Genomic DNA, 14,885 nt, shown 5'->3' with positions numbered 1-14,885 from the left:
CCCCCCCCCGCCCCCATCATCACATCAGTGAAACCCCATTTTACTTTGGAACTTTTTTAATTTGCATGTCCGAGATGAAGAAAAACCTCAAACCTGCAGAGTGTTTATTCCAGGCTAACATTTTAAATTACTTAAATGTCTTGGGCAAATTCCAGGTTTGGATAACAACATTCTGTCTATACTGATTCCTCCTAAAATTGTATCAGTTTGCAGTACAGTAGTTTTAATCTCCTGTTGATGCCTGGGGTACAGGGCTGATGTATATTATTAAATAGCCAGAGTATTCTACCCTAGAAAAATTGACAATACATCAAAAATGCCCTTCTGTTTTTGCAACAGATTTATTATATTTTTAAAAGGGTTATTTCAAGCATTAGATTGGGACAGAAATCTAGAAATGTCTTTAACCTTGCTGTCCTTTTTCAAAGAAGTGGTTCTTCACTTCCTCTCTATAAGCACTTAAATAAAAGAAAAACAATGTCCCGATTGCTACTAATAGGGATGCACTTGCCCCTTCCTGATGGATAGCTCCTGTACGCTGTTATCTCCCTCTCGGCTGCTGAACATTCCCATTATGTTTTCTATTCCTCTTGTCACTGAGGAAATGGCAATCTTGCAAAGACTTGAGTGTCTGCTGCAAAGTGCTGAGTGCCCTTGCTCTTAGCTTCTGCTAAAGCATGGGCTGTGTCCACATAAATGATTAATAACTGGCTCAGCTAATTAGACTTTTTTTTCTCATTCTCTGAGAAGCTTAAAGGTAATGTTAGTATACATATACCTGTAATTTGCTAATTTCGCATTTCAGACTTGATGACTCCCTGAAGCCACGGCCAAAAGCTCTCACCGACGTGCAGTCATACTGTCAAATATCGCATAACCCAGTATTTTCCAGCTCTGTAATTTCTGGAACCTGGTCTTTGAAGCAGAGATTAGACAGTGAAAGTTGATAATTTAACTGATTCATATGCATTTACATTAAGTAATATGTTTATTTCTCTATCCAACTAAGAAAACTGTATAAACAGCCTCATCCAGTATTTTTTGCTTCACCATTTGAAATCTTCATTCTTTGTATTACAAATGCTTACGAGACAATTCCAGTACAAGTTTAAAAGGTTTATCATCATTTTACCTCTTCCTCCATTTGTTTTTAAATAAGTTGCCAAAATAAAAATGCAATTTCAAAATAAAATATTAAAAGATTTTGTTTGAAAGGATTTTGACTTTCCTAATACTTTTTCTCACACTTTCCCAGTGTGTCTGCTTACCTGCATTTTCTATTTACTGTAAAAACCTGCCCAGCAACATTTGCTATAGCTCTTTTTTCTTCACCATCAATTGTGTTTCCACCATGTTTAACAGTTTGCTTACAGAGATGTAACATCACCAAAATGAAAAGCATTCCGCTTGCAGTTAATAAACAGGACCATATAGACTATAAACAACAGGGAACGGATAGAAATGGCAGTTCTTCCCTGCAGAAGACGGGGAAGAATGTGAAAACATGGTAGTCTCTTGGGACAGCACTGTGGATTGCAATCTCACTGAGTGGCACATTTAAGAAATATGACATACCATAAACTAAGCCCATGTTTTGCCCAAGGGAAACAAGACGGCTGAATAGAAAACAATTTTAAATTGGAACTAAGTTGTTGGATAACAAACAGCCCCACTGTAGGGAACCTCTGTCAGTATACCAAAGCAGGAGAGAAAGGCAGGAAAATAAACTTATAGTGCACAAACATCAAAAATGCTATTTAATAAATTTCATTGTTTTGTTCACTTACCAGACAGCATGCTGCAGTCATAAGAGCTATAGCCTTGAAAACATGCACAACCCCATTCTATACATTCTCCATTACCACTGCAGAGATTGGGACATTTTAACGCAATAAGTAGGTTCTCAACTGACCCTTGAAGTTCCTGTCGGTTGTAATTTATTTCTTCTAAAACTCTCTTCTCACATTCATTCTCTAGAAGAGGTAAGAAAGCTTCTGCCCAGCTGAGGTCATCTTTCAGCAGCAAATCTTTAACACACATATCTACTGCATCTTCTACTCGCCTCCCAAGAAGGTCACCACAAGATCTTCCTATGCTGGAATTAACTATCGCCTGCTGGCACAATCCCAAAGCGCTAGACTCAGTCAGGCCTGAAGATGTGGGCCAGGAAGGAAGAAACTTTTGGTGCGTGTCAGTGGCGTAGTCCTCTGGAAAAAAATAGCTATACCCTTCTAGGTCTGCTTGGCTAAGACTTTGGAATGGAAATACTGGACGATATTCATAATAATTTTGGCGCTTCCCTCTACTTCCAACAGATCGGTCTTTGAGAAGACGAGTACCGTAATTGTGAGGATTTCTTTTAATGCCTGAGCTTGAAGTTCCTTGTCTTTCTGTCCAAGTATTTTCTACTGAACTTGTGTTTACCAGTGATATTTTGTGAAGTTCGGTTTGCTTATCAGATTGATCCTTCGTCTGCAGAAGTGAAGAAGATTCCATTTCACGTGCAGATGAACGTTTCTTTAAGCCTCTGACAAGATCAACAGGACTGAGACACTCAGCAGTGACATCCAGTCCTGGTACCAAAGAAAGAAATCTACCATTTTCACTTTCTTTGCAAGAGAGAGGAAATTCCAATTTAGAAGCTGACTCTAGTTTATTCTCTGATCGATATAGTCCAGCATCTTCAAGTGTGCAGTCACAGAAGGCTCTTTTTGTAGAAGATGTTAAAGAAGCAGGTGTCTTGTCAAACAAACTATCTCCTGGTGAAATTCTAGAGAAAAAAGAAAAAAAGAAGTTGCATCTCAACTGCCTTGTCTGTTTTCTTTGTTTTAGTAAAAATGTGGTGTTTGTTTTGCTTTTTGTTGTTTCATACTTCTACACCATAGATGACAAAATCTGCAGCATTCAGCTAAGTTTAAGGACCCCAGCTAAATTACAAAACCATGAGAGTAACTTATAACAAAGGGATTGAGTGACTGTTCTGTAAACCTTGGTATTTTGTTCAAAACTTACTCAAACTAACCTTATGTCATAATTACTAGTTAAATACCAATTTGGCACTTCAGTTTCAATTCACACCAAAATTAATCATGGAAAGTAACGATAGCATTTTAACATCAACTTAAGTTAGGAAGATTTTTTTATATAGACAAGTTGTTAGGAGTGCAAAGGAAAGCCAGAACCAAAAATGATGACATTTGATTGAAACAGAAGTATTTTGTTACCTCCATTCATTAATAAAAGAAAAAGGAACATTAGAATTGTTTGGGATTTCCATCCCACTTGCAGTGTGATAGTCATTCTCTGCACTTCTGTCAAAGGTGCCACAGAGTCCCATTGTATTTTTGTAATCTGAACTGGGTGCCCTAAGCGTTATGCTCATTCCCCATTCACTCACATCAGCACGAACGAAAGCTCCAGAAGAAAACAAGACCTAAAAAGAGATTGGCGATATCATCATGAGAAACACTTTTAATAAAATGAGGTATGTTTGTTGGCAAGGAACAATTTACAAAGGCCAGGTGTATAAAAACATTCCATTAAACTCTGGCTCTAACTAATCTGGATCAGAAAAAAATTGTTATTTCTTCTTTTGGCAAAGCCTTGTAGAAAAGTCCCGTACATCCCAACCTTAGCAAGTACGACTGTCAGCTAGGTGGTGCGCTGTATGTCAATTATTCATTTCACCACTAGCAGATATTCTGTGAAAGGTCAATGACCTCAAAACCACAGAGAATCAAAGATCAGCTGGGCAAAGAAAAAGAGGCCACTCACTTGTGGCACATGCTGGCACAGGACAAGGGATAATTCTGGTCATATGAATCGATTCTTTGGTGACACTTTTCTCAACTATCTTTTTGTGAGCTACATGATTTTCTGTGTGCGAGTAGCTTAATACAGAGTCATTTCCCACCTACAAAGCTGATCCTAAATGTTCAGGATAGTTCAAAATAATCTCAAACATTTACTATTTTATCTTAGGCAACTTTATAATCTCTTGAAAGAAACTTATGAGTTTCAAGAGCAAAATCCTCTCCATGGACAGAATTACACACTTGAATAGGCTATGGTATTTCAATTGCTATCAATATATTATTCATAAGTTCTGCAATGCTCATTTATTGATCAAGCAGAAATGTTATTCTAAAAATATACTGAGTGGAATTAATACTTTCTAATTTACTAATCTGAAGAATTAAAGAACACAATCCAGTTGCATGTTTTTCCTTGCAGAAAACACAAACAAATTGCATTGGGGTGCTGTGCCAAAGGAGAAGAACAGACTCTTGTGCATATATAAGAGAAGTAAACAATAACCATTCACGGGAATCCATGAGACATGGATAGCTGAAGTGAGGACACAAGATTTTATGACTTCTAAGTGTAAACACTGTTTCTGTTATTGACTTGCTGCACAAATCTGAGCAAGTCACTTAATTTTTCTGTTTTTCCATACCCTTACCTATAAAAGGGAGGAATTTCATGTCTCTATTGCCTAAAGATGTCTCGATATTTAATATCTAAAGTCTTCAAATGAACTGCTTCAGATAAAAGCTAAATATTTAAAGTATTCTTCTACTGATAGCTAAACCCAACTTGAAAAGGCATATCGGTTTTTATGGCTTGCCTTCCAGACCAGAGTGATTAGAGAGAAGCAGAGTGTTTCATTTTTACATTCTGCTTCATTTCAGGTTCACTGGAGCCCTACAGCAATGTTACCTATGAAAGAAAAGTGATAGCAAATTATACAAACAAATGTGAATATTATATTTGAGGGCCACCTAGAGAAGCCACTGACACGTTTAATTCTATTCATGCCATTTGGCATACCCAATTATTTGCATACACAGGCTTTCCAGTATGACACTAGTATGAGCAAAACACTGCATGCATAGCAGAGATCCCATTTTGGAAAATTAGTACTGCTAAATAAGTGCATATTGATTCACACAACTGCAAAATCCATACAATGGTTGTATGCTGGGATTGCCAACACGGTTCCAGAAAGGTGTCCATGCTGACACATCACTGTTTTCAAGGATAGCACCCCTCACTTACATGCAAAACACTGGTCAAAGGACCCTAACTGTAAAATAGGCTTTATTGTTTTGCTTAATTGCAGGAAATAAAGCATGTTTAGTTCTATAATTGGTGTGAACTGACAAAAATAATTGCTGAGATAAATATTACCTCAGCAAGTAATATTTACCACTTACTGTTACTTTTCTTCCTAGGTAGGATTCAGTGATCCTGACATTGCTTCCAGTTGTGTCTCTACTTATTACAGATAAGTACGGCTGTGACTCACGTAGCTGACCACTGCACATGTCAAATGCAATTATATCACTTCCTTCTTTGGCAACAAAGCCACAGTTACAGGAGGCTGGATAGTGAAGATTCCCACAGTCCCACTGGCGAATGTGAACTTCAAAATCTCGGGACGTACTCTTATAGAGAACAAACGTTCCTGTTTCAAAATTGTCGTAAAGTCTGGAATCAAAAGAAAAACACATGATATTGCTTTGGTTATAAAACACCTGTATCACTACATGTCAGAAACTTTATCTTAATACAGATTTCAAATATTTTGTGAGCTTCGATTCTACAAATTATGTCCATGCATCAGGAAAGCCAAACAGCACAGCACAAACCAACATACAACTGTTTTTTTTCCTGGATAATCAACATCATATCTTCTTATATGCAGCTATGAATCAAAAATTTAAAACTGAGCTACACCAGAAAAAGAAGCAAAAAAGAAGGTTAATGAGTGGAGTATACACAGACGTTTCTGAATGGACACACAACCGTAAAGCCACTGCCATTCTCCACTACTACCTAACTGTGCTCACGTATACTGTGACATGGAAGCGGAAGGTACTTCTCACTCTTTGTGTTTCTACAGCAATGCATCTGTTCAGCAAGAGCAAGATGTTTAATTGTGTGCACATACAGGGCAGGTGTGTTGAAGTTTGTATAAGCACCCTTCACAAAATGATTTAGATCATAGAGTATGTAATTTAGAAAGTCACATACTTCAAGAAAGGTCTGTTTTACTACAGACAAGATGGAGAGTGCTTACTCCTGAAGGTTTGAAAATGATTTAAAATGAAAAGCATAAATAGTGGCTTTCTTTTTTCCTTAGGGTTAGCCATCTGTTCCCTGAAGCAAGGTTAAAATAGCCAATTTAATGATTCAGGGTGGGGGGAGAGAGGGAGAAAAAAAAACACTTTCACTGTTAAGTTTAACAACCTCTTAGCTATAAATGGCATTTGACAGTTGATTGCAGAACAGTGATTTGCTCTGTGAATAATGGCCCAACAGAAAAACTGAAGACAGTTGCCCTACTGGGACTGCACAGGACTACCTGTGCTTTAGCATGGACAGCTCCCTTTCCCCAGTTTGTAAAATAAAGTAGCAACACTGTTTATCCTTAAAAATATTTTTTTCCCTTAAGCATCATGCTTCCAGCAAGAACATATCGCAGTAAATCACACTGTTTCAAAAGGAGGCTTGATGGCAATACATCAATGGTTAAAATGCCCTGTGAAGCCATCCCTATAATTTCCACTGAAGGAGGAAATGCAAGATAATCACCGTGACTTTTTTTTTTTTATTATTATGAATATCATTATTATTAGTCACAGTGCTATCAGAGTAGCCATTACAATCTGTCTTTTCCCTTCCTTTATCAGGTTCACAAGAAGATCCAGGTTGTGAGTTGCACACCCTTATTTGGAGGCAAGGTTCCTCTCACCCTGTCACTTGAAGAAACATGCTTTTGCTGAGCAGAGAATATACAATTCCCATGCATGGAACCTGGACTTGTTCTGGCCATGAATTAGAAACACTTGGAAGACAGAAGCATACCAAAAGCAGGCCACTGGTGGACAAGGAAGCAGTCTTCATTTTGGTGGAAGTTTTAGTAATGTGCAAGGGACAGCAGCTAATAAGTAGCTTTCAAAGCCATGAACTAACTCAACGCAATGTTACACAGACAACAGCTAGCTTCTAGTGACTTGATCCTTACAGGGATTCAGATACTTACTCCCAAGGTCAGAGAAACTATGCTGTAGACTGGAAACTCTTTTGAATTAAAATAGTTTTGCTTAATCGAGCATTTCATCATTATTCATATTTAGTAACAATTCCATCTTTCGTATCCAATAGCCTGTACGGCCACTGTTCCTCCCTTGCACACTCCTCAAAAAAGGAAAACAGTCCATTTTCTTTACCCTTTTGCCACACCCCAAAACTTGCATTTGAAAGTATAAATATTACAAACATCGTCAACAGTGGCAAGAAGCTTTTGCTAACTGAAGAATTGTCCTTATTGTCCAGGAGAGAGTATAAAATACAGAAGGCAACGGTGGAAAAGTATAGTTAAATTATATCATTAGCATAGATAGCATAATATGAAATCACTTAAAATTAAGAGCAGCAATCTAGTGATTACCTTCCATCAAATGTAATTATATGAGGGTCAGTAAATGAGTAGCAGTAAGCAGTGGGTAGATCCTTTACGGTAATCTTCAAAACAAAGAAAGATGTAGTAAGTCAAGCCAGGTTAAGAATAAACAGACTCAGGCAAATTATTTATCTTGAGATACTAGTTTACTTTTCAATCAGTGTGTTATACTACACTTTTTAACTAACCTAAGTAGTTATAAAAAAAAAGTTAATTCAAATAAAAACGCAGGATTTGAATGGAAATAAAACAATGGATACTGAACACTAGAAATCTTGGTGTGACTCAGTATGTCACACTTGAAATAGGAGCTTCGTTTACATCAGCCACATTTTTGGCTTGCTGGTTTTACAGAGTTAGAAGGTTTCCAACCTGTGTGCTTTCTGGAGCATAGCCATTCCACAGGAAATTATCACTGGATATAGGTTCCACCACAATCCTGGTAATTCTGTCTCCATCCTGCATAAAGTCTGTCACAGCAGTGAAATAACTTACAGCTTGACTACAAATTCCATTATTGCAGGGTTTCTGGAGAAGATCCACATGACAAGAAGAAAGAGCCAAGTTTAAACCTAACTGTTCTTCACCTGTTTTAATGAAAACACATCATTAGTGAGTTTTCCTCTAAACAAGTCACATATTCCTATAATACTGTCAGTATAAATACTAAGTTATTTACAAATAAGAAAGATTTTTCTGTCTATAAATGAAAATAATTATGTATTTTACTGGGTTTTGGTCATGCAAAACCCCCTCTCTAAATCTTTGTATACACACACACACAGACACAGAGAAATGGTTTTGAATTTTTCAGTGTCAAATGAAAATCATAATAGTCTTGCTGATACAACATAAAAATGGTTGTCTGCATAGGCAAAGCTCCTCCTGGAGTTCACAGGACCTGTTCTTCACAAGGGACTATAAAAGAGAATAATAACAGTAAAAAAAAATGAGGATTTCATGACTGCATATACAATACTTACAACCAATACAATTGGGCAATAACTGAACTAAATTCTAAACTTTGCAAATACTACAGCATTCAATTTTGTCTATTCAATTCAACAAAAAATGGCTCTGATAATCCATAGCTGCCAAAAACACCTGCTAACTTCAGGTACTGAAATTATGTACACACGGCTAAGTAATGGATTATGGATGTGTCCGCCAGTACTGTCAACAGCAGTGTATTCAGCCTGTGAATATTTTGTTCTAATATTTTCTTAAATATTTTATAATGTACCAGCTTTCCCAGAGAAGCAGACCAAAGAGAATATTTAGAAAAACATATTAAATGTACAAAATGTAATAAACCCCAGGATATACTTACCTTGGTCAACAGTATTTAATGTTAGTGAAATTTTGCAGTCATTTTCAAGCTGTCCAAATTCAGGACAAGGAATAGGAATTCTACTTTCTATTGCCAGTCTGTATTCCTTCTCATCTTCCGATATACTATATGTTTCTGGATATATCTAGCACAGAAGAAATCGTACTTAAAATACAAACTTTTGGGTGAACCGTAGTACTGCTTACTAACCAGCAAGACACATCAGGAGTGAGGTATAGAAAACTGAAGACAAGGAATGGCATGGTGCATGGCCCACTCTACTTGATGAGGCTTATTAGGATGGGCTGAAGAGCAGAGGCACACTGGGGAGAAGATGAGGACACTGTGGCAAGAGTCTTGGAAGGGTGAGAATATGGGGCAAGGAAAAGGCAACTGTACAGGCTTGCTAGAAAGGTAAGGAATTATCGAACCCCATTAACACAAAATGTGTTCTCTGGATAACTCCTGGAGAATAAAATACAATACAGCAAATTGCTGTATTGTCTGCAAAAAATAAATAAGCTACCTATGGGCAACAATGTTCTGAAAGAATTTAAAAGCACAGTATTTTCTCTGGAAACCCACTCTGTAAATTTACAATAGACATATAATCAGAAATGCAATGAGGAACCAAAATACAGGGGCCTGCAACTGAGCATTGTATATTGGGCAAATCTCTCAAGACAGCCTCACCATGTGAAAGGGAAAATAATGCAATCAGGTGTTGTACTACGGAATTCTGCAGAATTTCACGTACATGAGACTAATTTGGGCCTTGATCCTGCAGAAATATAAGCTCACACTTAACTTTATGAATGGTGAATCATCACTCAAGTCAACAGTATAATTCCTAATATGTAATCACGTGCATGCATCTTTCTGGGATTGAGGGCCTTTTCCTGGCTGCTAAGTGGGCCCATAGAGCTACATCCATAGTAGGAATTAAAATGAGTTTGGACCTGGTTTCTGACCGAACAGCATGGCACAGCTCATGTCTATGTGATTAAACTTTCCCCAATTCCACTGTCTAACCCCAAAACAGGTTGGCCTCAGCCTTCCCTCATCCCCATGGTCAGCTGGGAATACTCGCTCGCCAAGGCTATCCTGCAATCCAGGCCCGAGCGTCTTCTGGGAGCGCCAGCGGGCATGGGCCAAAATCATGCCAGAAAGGCAGAAGCAATTAAATTTACAGAACAATTAGCTTGACCAGGCCCTGAGGTCAGGGCATTCACTGCGCCATTAGAATTTGTGTGAGCTGATGATTCAGTCTTCCTGCATCTTGAGTAGATGGGGGAACACAGCAATAGCTTTGACTCCCCCAAAGCTTGACAAATCTAAGTTCACTACAGCCAAGTATACGCTCTGTTAATTCAGAATACATCTTGAGTGCCTTCTAGTCAGAGGCCCAACTGTTTTCTGTGGCTGTTGTGATTCCAGCTTACTTTCATTCAGCATCCTACATGATTTTATCACTGTGGAACACATAATAATTGCAAAACGTTTACTGATGTAAATGTTTTAATGCACCCACAGAAAATCTATTAATATTTATATGTTAGCTGCAGTAATACTCAAAGATTCCTGCTACAATAAAGATATTGTTTTCTTTTCAAATTACCTTAATGCCAGCAAAAAATTCCTCACTCTCAACAGGAGAGCTTTTTATATTGGGTTCCTCCAAGAGAAAAGTAGAACTGCTACAGTAAACCTGTAGAACAAAAACAACACAATAGAATATACTTTTGGCTTGGAGTCCTTCTGTGAATACAAAAAACAGCCATAATGGGTCAGCTTAAGGGATTCATCAAGGCCAGTCTTCACCAGAAGTTATCACTTGTCAGTGGTGGTGCTTATGGAAAATACAGAAATGGATCAAGTACACAAAGACCTTTTCCTGGCATACTCTGTCAGTGCTTCAGAGCCATCCTGAACTAAAGGCTGCATACAGATCATCACGTTTAGCAAGCACCCAGACCTCCATGGATTTGACTAATCGCTTCTGAACCATTTCTGGGCCCTAACATCTTCTGGAAATGTATTCTATTCTTTAATTACGTGTTATATACTTATTTTTGTGTGTTTTATGTTTGTTGCCTTTTAGATCTTATATTACACAAAACAACCAGCCCCTACTCCTCCTCTTCTTACTATACCTTTTCCTGGTATTATGGGGCTGGACAATCTCCTTTTCAAACTGAGGAAGTTTACTGTAATCTCCCTTCACACTGAGCCAGTCACATGCCACTAGTCACTCTTTTTTCCATTTCTTTTGCTATACCCTTTTTGAGATACAGTGATGATACACGTGATATTTGAGATTTTGGGCAAATCAAGAATTTATAGCAGCAGCATGTAGTTCACGCCTTCATTCTGTGTTCCTTTCTTTTTGACACTGAGCTAACATTGTCAGACAACTATTCACAAATGCTCTGAAGGATTTTTGAGGACTAGCAGTTACTATTGTTGTCTATAAGCTGTCCAAGCAGCCTGCCTTTGGCCCGAGTCCCAGTGCATTACCAAGATAAAACAACTTAGGAAAACAGAAGCAAACTGGGTATTAAAAATAAAATTACATGCTTTTTTTTTGGCCAGGAAATATTAACCTGCATTTTGGTATGTACAGGTAGAAAGTCTATCGTTTTTTCAGTGCTTAAGCTTCTCAGCATTACCACATGATCCTAGATCTTGAGTCGGCTACCACTTAAGTTAACGGAATTACTTCCATTGCTTTTAATGGTGGAGATTAAACCATTTAAATATTATTCAAGAGAACTTAAACCTCTGAACATCATGGTCAAGAAGTAGTTCGTTATTGATTCAGGGGAAGAGTTATTTACTGGATCAACAACACAGCTTCTTACAACAGCTAGCTCTTATAAGCTCTCACTTAGATGCAGTTGCATCCAAAGTCTTCTTAATTTACAGTATCAAATAAAATCACAGTAGAAGGTGAAGATGATGCAACTTGAATAAACATTTATCTACTGCAGGCATGCTACATTACTGAGACTGCGAGTCTCAAAACTTTAATGGCAGTGGTTACTACTGATACATCCTGTGATGTTTCCACATTCATACGGGCACTGTTGATGTAAATAACACCTGGAGGCATAATTTTTCTGCCAAGAAATATTATGTGGAAAGGTGCTGGGACCCTGTCTCTAACAACTGTTAATACCTACTCAGCATTATGAAATCATATGTCAATAGATAAAATGCCTATGGAGGGAATATAACATGTTTACAAAGATACAAAGAGATTATAATTATTTTTAACATACTCTGTCTCCAAGCTTCAGGTTTATGCCATCTAGTTCTAAAAGTGAGAATGTATGAACTGCTGTCTCACATTTCAGTTCTTCTTTGATACCTTCAGGAGAAAGTCTGGACCAAGCTACAATAAATCCAACTGAGCTGTTTGCAGAAGGAATGCCAAAGGTACACCTTAGGTATATGCTGCCTTTGATCCACTCTGCTACAACTTCAGGGGTAGCTGGTAGTGGTGGTGACACAGATGCAGATGATGAAGAAGCCAGTTTACCTAGTCAAACAAAAGTGTAGTTTGTGTTTTTTATTCTGTGCAAAAACATTATTGGATGAAATAATATTGACATATACTTTGTCAGTTAATAAACTAATAATATTTACCTTTTCCATATATATAATTCTTATGTAATTAAGAGAATCAGTGAAAAAGTTATTTTCCTTGTATTAATTATTAACATGAGAAAAATCTCTTTATCAGCATATTTTAGCCCACAGGAAGACGCTGAAGAGGGGAAAAAACTGAGGGAATAAAATGCAATGAATCGTCTTACCAGAGAGGAGAGAGAAACATGTAAAGGAATTTGTGCGACGGAATAGTATTTTCTCCACTTATAAAGAAGAGGAAAAGAATTGGCAACAGTATGATTCTGTGGGAGTTAAATATAAAATGAATCTGCAAATCAAAGTAATTTGTAAATCAGCATTATTAAAATTACATTTTAACATTTATTCTGAGCATTATGCTCAGAAACCACATTTGTAATCCCAGATTGGAAATTATTTCTAAACTGCTCATCCTGCAGAAGATCAGGCAATACTGTTGATAACATGACCATTTTTTATTCAAGACAAAATATGACTAAATGTTGAAGTCATTGGGTCATGGATGCAAAGAGAATCCCGAAATATCAAAAGGAAATACTTACTGCTATAGATGCCTTGAATTTCTACTCCCCCAGGACCACAGGTCTGTGGCTTTGCATATGCAACAGCTCTAAATTGTTCTTAAGTGATATATTCATATCCATACAGATTAATTACTTACCAAGGCTCCTAAAATACTGCCCCATGTTAAAATTATGCCAAATATCACAAGACACTAATTGAAGTGTAAATTACCAGAACAGAAGAAATCTTGTAATACCATTCATATACAATTACGACAGGAGTCAGCACAAAACCTTAAACTGGAAATCACAAGTAAATTAGCTGTATTTAGGAGCAAGGGTACAGAACATCTTACCATCTCTGCATCTTTTACTACAGATTTAACCCAGCCAAAACCTAGAGGCTTTTGCTAGTGAATAAGAAGGAATTAAAATATTATCTTGATTATCTTAGGTATTTTTTCTCCCCAAAATCCATATCTGAGTGATTATTCACTAACTGTGACCCAAGACAGCCAAATTCAGTGCAAAACTATTTTGAAAGATCATCTTTCCAAGGGACCTAAGAAAAAGTACTTGTGATCTGCTATTGTTTGCTACTTTGAATGTTATTACAAAAAAGTATAACTTTGATTAAACATGAAAATACCAAATGCATTTGGAACAGGAGTAAGAAGAGGTTACTCAGTCTTCTCAAACTCAGTAAAAGGGCGGCAGCACTGAAAAACCCATTCTCTAACAAGAGGTTTGGATGTTCCACACTCTAGTGATACCACATCTGTATTCCTCAGCGCATACAGAAGAGACTGTTTGAAAATCTGCACAAAGTGTTTACAGCTATCAAGTACTAAAGAGAAAACACAGCACATAGTTTAATCTTGATAGAAAGAGAAGCACAAAAGCACAAAGAACTTAGCATGAGAAATCATCTCAGAAAGGGCTTTTAAACTCAAAATATGTTTCAGATTTACAGCATTCACAAGAGCCAACCCAGAGTTATGGCTGCTTCTCATCTACATCATTTTGAGGCAGTAAAAATTGCTAGATCTCTAACTATGGTTTTTATATCCTTTTTCCTCTTCATGAACCCATCAAACAAGCAAATGCAAAGTCCTGTTGTGGAGGAGCTCTTCATTGCTTCAGTCACTTCCATGCAGAAATGCCCCATTTCTGGCTTTTTTTCCTTTTAATAAACCCTTGGAGATTCTAAGGATATAATGATGGGTTAATAACACACCAGAACACACTGATAGTTTTGCTGACAACATGAGGCCAAATTCTGCTACTCTTACAGAGCAATAAACCCAAGATTGACTGAATCAGGGTAGGGACTCTTATGTATCAAGGCTACAGTGGCTAAAATGAGACCATCCACAAAATGCTGCACAAGGAATGTGGCTCCCCGATAGGGTCCCTCAAGGAATATTTGTTTCCTTAAAATATTAGTCTTCACCTTCATGTGTGGCCCTGGGCTGGACTTTGGGTGATAAGCTGGTGATAAGGACAGGGAAGAACAAGGCCAGCTGAGAATGTATTTCACTACCACTAACCAGCAAGAGCTAAATGAGTCTGTGCTCCATTCTTTTAATTCCAGCGGTAAAAAAAGTATTTTCACTGGAGCTTTAAGTTGCTCACTTTTTGGGGCTTTCCATACATTGTCGAAGAGGAACTGTGTTTTTGATTGCTGTGAATTTGACCTAACATGTTTTGGAAACTGGGTTCCCACTTTAAGTAACAAAACCAGGAAGCCTTTGGGATGTTCCTCCTCTTCCCTCACAGCATCAGTAGATATGTACTGCATACTTTACAATAATTAAGGACTAAGAAATTTAATAGCTTACAAAAAAGTTTATTTTTTTAAAATCTGCAGACAGTGCCTAGTGCAAGGGGGTTCTGGGATTTACATGTATTTTCCTTTCATTATTTTCAATTG

General features: G+C 37.4%; 1 protein-coding gene across 1 annotated transcript in view; it reads right to left on the bottom strand.

Annotated features, from left to right (window-relative positions):
* VWDE (von Willebrand factor D and EGF domains) overlaps window positions 1–14,885 on the bottom strand; it is a 41,040-nt gene that overhangs the window by 18,560 nt on the left and 7,595 nt on the right. Inside the window, 9 exon segments of the mRNA XM_067291639.1 lie at window positions 779–915; window positions 1,788–2,770; window positions 3,225–3,433; window positions 5,217–5,490; window positions 7,457–7,530; window positions 7,841–8,055; window positions 8,799–8,943; window positions 10,417–10,506; window positions 12,080–12,339. Coding sequence (XP_067147740.1) covers window positions 779–915; window positions 1,788–2,770; window positions 3,225–3,433; window positions 5,217–5,490; window positions 7,457–7,530; window positions 7,841–8,055; window positions 8,799–8,943; window positions 10,417–10,506; window positions 12,080–12,339 — 2,387 coding nt within the window.

The sequence above is a fragment of the Apteryx mantelli genome, chromosome 2 (assembly GCF_036417845.1).
Source record: "Apteryx mantelli isolate bAptMan1 chromosome 2, bAptMan1.hap1, whole genome shotgun sequence".
Taxonomy (NCBI): domain Eukaryota; kingdom Metazoa; phylum Chordata; class Aves; order Apterygiformes; family Apterygidae; genus Apteryx; species Apteryx mantelli.
Note: the sequence above shows the minus strand (reverse complement) of the source record. Positions and strands in the feature narration are given on the sequence as shown.